Source organism: Clarias gariepinus, chromosome 28, assembly GCF_024256425.1.
Source record: "Clarias gariepinus isolate MV-2021 ecotype Netherlands chromosome 28, CGAR_prim_01v2, whole genome shotgun sequence".
NCBI lineage: Eukaryota > Metazoa > Chordata > Actinopteri > Siluriformes > Clariidae > Clarias > Clarias gariepinus.
Window position 1 is genome coordinate 13,259,253 of NC_071127.1, and position 6,465 is coordinate 13,265,717.

Consider the following 6,465-nt stretch of genomic DNA (forward strand, 5'->3'; position numbering starts at 1 on the left):
CACCACCATCACCAAAATCCCCTTCACATTCATTCATATTTATTAGAGGTTTAAATTATAAAGAAAAAGTCGGACTAATTGAAATTTTACCATTTTGACTGGGATCAAATTGAATGAAAAAATTTAATCAGAGGTGCTGAGACTGAAAGCACATGCTGTACTATGGAATTGGCTCAAATCCAAAATGTGATTTACGGTGTTCACACTGTTATGAAAATCAATATATATATGAGACGGTCTTGGACACGGCTGATGCAGACAGCTGTTCTCTAATGGCCTCTGACTGCATTTGTTTAATAGTTCAAGACCTTTGTACCTGAGCCTCCAATAATGAAAGTGAACTACATAATACATAAAAGAGAGTTTTCGCCCTCGGCATGCTCATCAGGTACAATTTTATAAATATGTTTCATAAATATTACCGTAAACATTTAATTTATTCTGTAAAGCTGCTTTACGACAATGACCATTGTTAAAGGCGCTATATAGTAAATAAAACTGAAGTTAACATATGAAGTCTTAGTGGAAATATTTGTGCATTCCTCTAGCAACGGCGTCGTTGTTAGTCTTTCGGCTGCCCCCATCGCCACAGCGGACAATCCGATCCGCACATCAACGTGGCACAGGTTTTACACCAGATGCCCTTCCTGATGCAACCCTCCCATTTTATCCGGGCTTGGGACCGGCACTGCATCCAATGGCTGGGGTTTGGACATTGGGTGGGAATCAAACCTTGACCTTCAGCATATCAGGCGAGAAACCTACCACTGAGCCACTAATGCACTTCTTTTGCAAAAACACATCCTGTCATTTTTCTCTTTTTTTTTTTTTTTTTTTTTACCTATTATAAAGCGTAAGCAGGAGAATGAGAATTTTGCTTCCATTCTGTCACTCAGCACTGAATGCACAATCCTATTGTTTACACTCAATATGGAAAACACATTTTTTAATCCCTTTTCTTTTTAATCCTTGAATGGAGAATATACAACAAAATAATAATACAAAAATAAAATATATATACTGCATGTACAAAATACACAGCCTGCATTTGCAGTCATGATCCCTATTTATTTATATACTGTATATAGCCGACACCTTGGTTTAATCCCAAACCCACTTCTTTACCCCTAGATAAGTGCACTAGATGGGGTACAGAACAATATCTTCCACCCCTAGGAAGCGCACTCCGATATCTCATTTGAGATCAAACCCTGATATTTAGATTTTTGATTCATGTTGGTGAAAGTGGAAGAGATTATCGATACAAAGTGTCTGGGAAACACAAACAAACTAGGTAACAAAGCCGCACGACGTACTGCGCATGCGTAATTGAGAGTCGTTTATATTATTTTCATATTATTGTTATTATTATTGTTTTTATTATTACGTGATTACCTGAGCTCTTCCTTTTGGTGACTTTAACAGTCCCGTCTTTACAGATCCGCACATCTCCTGGTCCTTCGATCCTCCTGGCTTCATCCGCACCGGACTGGTTAAGGGAATTCCGTCTCTTGGGTTTGAACTGGTTGAGGAACCGACAGCACTGATAACACACAGCCCAGGCTTGCTCCTCATTAATGGGCTGAGCGTATAAGGATAAAATCTCCTCCAGACTCAGGTCCTCTCCTTCCCCAGAGTCCACATCGGTGTCTCCTTCACTGAGATCCGCGGACGAGATTACCACTACCGATCCGTCTTCATTCCCATGCTGTTTGGCCATTATTAATTAACTAATTAACTAATTAATGATTATTATTATTGCTAGTGTTATAATATATTTTTAATTTAGAGAAGCACGCATCCTCCACTCCATATATCCACACTGCTCACACACTCACACACACTGTCCATTCAGCTCCCAGGCAGTTAGTGTGTGTGTATGTGTGTGTATGTGTTCGCGCCCGCGCGATCCTCTCCTGCCTCGCGCTGTGCCCGTGCGTTCATTTCCAACACGTCATATGACTTGTGTTTTCCGCGCGGTCCTAAAAACAGTCACTTTCACGCGCCAAGGTGGGGCATTATGACGTCACGGAGACGCGTTTTTGTCCTTAACAGGTTTGTAGCTCCTGATGGAATGACAAAGAGATTGAAGTCTAAATTAGATCTAAATATATTACAGTTCTTTCATTAAATGAAACACATATAAGGCTTCTTAGCCTTAAAAAAAAACAAAAAGATCATGGAAAAGCCATTTTTTACAAAGCCCCTCTGGTGACATTGGGGAAAAATGTTCTGTGGCAACGCCTTACTAAGGCGTGGGAACGAGGCAAGGGGATGTTGTGGCCACGACTTACTGGGCGTGTGACATGATACTGTGTTGTGGCCATGACTTACTAAGGTGTGAGAATGAGATACTATGTTGTGGCCATGACTTACTAAGTAGTCGGAACAGGATCCTAAGTTGTGGTCGTGACTTATTAAGTAGTGGGAACGAGAAACTGTGATGTGTCCGCGACTTACTAAGGAGTCGGTACAAGATACTATGTTCTGGCCATGACTTAGTAAGGCATGGGAACAAGATACTATGTTGTGTCCGTGATCTACCAAGAAGTGGGAACGAGATCCTATGTTGTGTCCGCGACTTACTAAGTGGCGGGAACGAGATCCTATGTTGTGTCCGCGACTTACTAAGTAGTCGAAACAGGATCCTATGTTGTGGTCGTGACTTACTAAGTAGTGGGAACGAGAAACTGTGATGTGTCCATGACTTAGTAAAGCATGGGAACAAGATACTATGTTGTGGCTGCGACTTACTCGGAACAAGATACTATCTTGTGTCTGCGACTTACTAAGGAGTGGGAATGAGATACTATTTGTGGCCATGACTTACTTGCCATTTGAGTTACTTATTCAGTTATAAAAAACTATGCAATTTAAATGTTGTCACCATGCTCTTAAATCCAGCTTTCAATCCTTTGCTTGAAATTGTCCATCACTTGGGCCAACAGATAATGATCAATCGTGAGCACTCCTTGTCTGATGGCACCCTTAAATTTATTGAAATTACTCAATTTGTGAGTGTACACGGATCTTCAGGTATCCCCATAGGAAGAAATCACATGATAACATAAGGAGACCATGGGGGCCATGGCACATCAACCAATATTGAACATTGTGGCCAAAACTTGCTAGGTGTGGAAATGAGATACAGTGTTGTGAGGTAAGGAATAGTATAATGCATGGCCAAAACTTAATAACCTCACAGCATTTAGGCTCTTGTAATCAATGATTTGATTTATTTCATAACTTCTTTTTAGTATGGATGGATGATTATTTGAATTTACTTATTGAAATAACTCATAACTCCAAATCAACAATAATCCTGTCACATCTGGGACATGAATGATCTCATTACTATACGTTCTTAGGTCATGGCCACGACATAGTATCTCATGGCCATGCATTAAACTATTTTGTTCCCCGCAAATCCACTCAAATTTCTTAACAAAAGTGCATGCATGCTTTTAAGTTACCCACACACTAAAGAGAAAGATGTCATTTTTTTAAGATCTGTTCTGGTTAGATTTTGATTCATTTTCTTAATCAGAGCTTTGGACTGGATTGCTGGCTGCAAGGCAAATTACAGGTTTATATTAATGCATAATTTGTTTATAGCAACTCTACATAAACATGTAGGTATTAATATGGTAGGACTGTTTATATCCTTTATAATATAAGTGATAAGAGGAACTAATAAAGAATATGAGGATGTTCCACAAAACTAAACTTAACAAATAAATAGATAAAATGTATGATGGATCATTTTCATCACTTTAGTAAATGGCTGGTATTGTCAAAACGTTGTGTATAAAACAAACGATGCTTGTGCCTCTGCTGTTATTGGAAAATAATCACATTTAGGATGACAATAATGCATCTTCATGGATGGCTGGACTAGAACACCCTGTTGTTGATTGAAGCACACAAGGGCCCAGTTGATAGAAGATACTCCATCCATTCTAGCATTTGGGTCATCTTGTAAAATGGATGACGAGGGACATTTTTAGGTGTACATTAAGGCCTGTAAAATATGCGCATGATTTTTCTGTAAGGTTGGTTTAACTGGTCAGAAGGGAGAGGGTTGGTATACTTTGCACATAGTCAATGTGAAAGGAACATTGTGCGTTTTCACAGGAGGTTTGTAATTCCAGCAACTACAGTTCAGTAAATTAGGCAGTTTCTGAAACGAAGATACAAGCTAGCCACCAACTACCTCTCTGAGCAAAATTACATAAAAAAGATTTACTGTTTTCATTGCTATGAAGAGTTTAAAAGCATCCACTGTAAGATTTTTTTTATTGAAGTTTTTAAACTAAATTCTGCAAGCACTGTTATAACCTGCAAGCACTGTTATAATAAGAAATGGAGGAATGTTCAGGCATACTGTAGGATTATATAATGTCCTTATACGTGGGTTAAAAACTATTCCATGAAAAAAAATTGACTGTAACACTTATTTGATTGTAATCGACGATGAACTGGTGATTACTTTTATGCCGAGTCACAGTAAGCCCTAAGTTCAACTAATGGACTTTTTTTTTCTTTAAGGAGAGTGAAATCTAAAACTTAAACTTAAGTTTAAAACTTAAACAGGATTCTAACCAAAGCTGCTAAGCGGTACTAAAAGAGAACACATATATAGAGGAGATAAAGTGTGTGGAAGTGCCGGATAAAAGATAGGACAAGATCAGGGAAAGAAGCAATTAACTTTTTTTAAAGGGAAGGCTGGACTGGAAAATTGGCTTAAACAGGCCAATGAGGAAGAGGAGTGAGAATGAGACCTACAGTTAAGGGTAACGCAACTTTGGACTCCAACTGTCTAAAACTTAAACACTCACTGACTCATCATCTATACCACTTTATTCTGGATACATGGTCCATACATGGACATGGGTCTGAGGCCTATCCCCGGAATACAGCAAGGACAGGGTGCCACACTCACATGCCCATTTACACGCTATGGGCAACTTGGGAACACCATGTGCATGTCTTTGGACCGTGGGAGGAAACCGGAGTACCCGGAGGAAACTCACCAAGCACAGGGAGAACAAATTAAATTAAATTCTTCAGTGCTGTCTCTGACCATTTCTCAATTGGCAATATGATAATATATTAGTATTAGAGGTAGGTTAACATCGAGGCTGATCACTTTAAGAAACTTCTAGATTAAGTGCCGGGGGACTATGGTTCAGAAGATCCCAGGTTCAAACCCCACAACCACCAAGTTGCCACTGTTGGGCCCTTGAGCAAGGTCCTTAACCCTCAACTGCTCAGATGTGTAATGAGATAAAAATGTAAGTCGCTCTGGATAAGAGCGTCTGCCAAATGACTAAATGTAAATGTAAGTGCAGTTTGAAATGGATGTTTTGTCACATTCTGTCAGCACCGCCTAGTGGACGTGGCATACGAGTCACGAAATCACACCAAACTTCACAACCTCACAATCTTGCCCTTTATTTTTAAACACCATAATTCACACGTCACACAAAAGCGCAAAGCATGTGTCATTTGAAATTATATATTTATATTAATATGAATATATTCATTATAAGCAGGACCAGTCAGTGCTTAGTTTTTACCAATCAAGCAATGTTATATTTTGACTTATTTTTGAACTTAGAAAAAAATTTCATGTGGTGGCAAATGAGAAATGTCACAGATTTATGATTCAGTAATGTATAGTCTGCAAATTTAAAATACACAAGGCCTATAATAAAAATGAAAAAAAAAAAAAAAGAATCGATGAATAAAAATTATGAGATAATTAGGAAATATTTAGGATACTTAATTCATTTACAATTATATTTGGGGTACACTATTAGTCTGAAATACTTACTGTATACTGATAATTTTGCACTATATTTTGTTCATTCGCAAAAAATACTAATCATAATAATTGCTTATGTTGTTGTTGTTGTTATACGTTTTCTCTATGAACCTGATACCACGAATCTGCTGAAAATTCAAATGTGCCTGGAAATAATTTGATAATAACACAATAATCACGATATTTCATTCAATATTATCATTGTGATTTACGATTGTTCAAAAATTAACATTAAATAACCATGTTGTTTCTTTCACACGAGACAAAAACACACACACAAACACACAGCGCAAACTGCAAAAGCCCTTCACTGAGAAACTCACAGTGCATTCAGTCTGAGTCCTTATACAGTATGTGCAAAAAGGTCAGCCCAAAATGTGAAGAAATTCATTAAACAGCTACACTTTTTTTGCTAAATGTTATAAGCCACCAGCTTTTTACAATCCGTTCTATCGTTTCCTTCCATGCCTTTCTTAACCTTATGACGGTGCCATTAAGGTACAACAAAGCCATTTGTGTCAGAGTGCATGCTGGGGGATATTAATCTGTGTCCTTTCTCTCGCATCGGTGTCGCATTCTCTTCCTTTTTCATCACCCCACCACCACCACCACCACCACCCCACCCCCCTTCTGCTTTA

General features: G+C 38.5%; 1 protein-coding gene across 3 annotated transcripts in view; it reads right to left on the reverse strand.

Moving 5' to 3' along the window:
- Positions 1–1,936, reverse strand: part of spire1a (spire-type actin nucleation factor 1a) — a 40,332-nt gene extending 38,396 nt beyond the window's left edge. For all 3 annotated transcript variants that reach the window (XM_053490493.1, XM_053490492.1, XM_053490491.1), the window contains exon 1: positions 1,396–1,936. In XM_053490493.1, coding sequence (XP_053346468.1) covers positions 1,396–1,720 — 325 coding nt within the window. In that variant the 5' untranslated portion in view covers positions 1,721–1,936. The remainder of the gene's footprint in view (positions 1–1,395) is intronic.
- Positions 1,937–6,465: the final 4,529 nt, after the last annotated feature.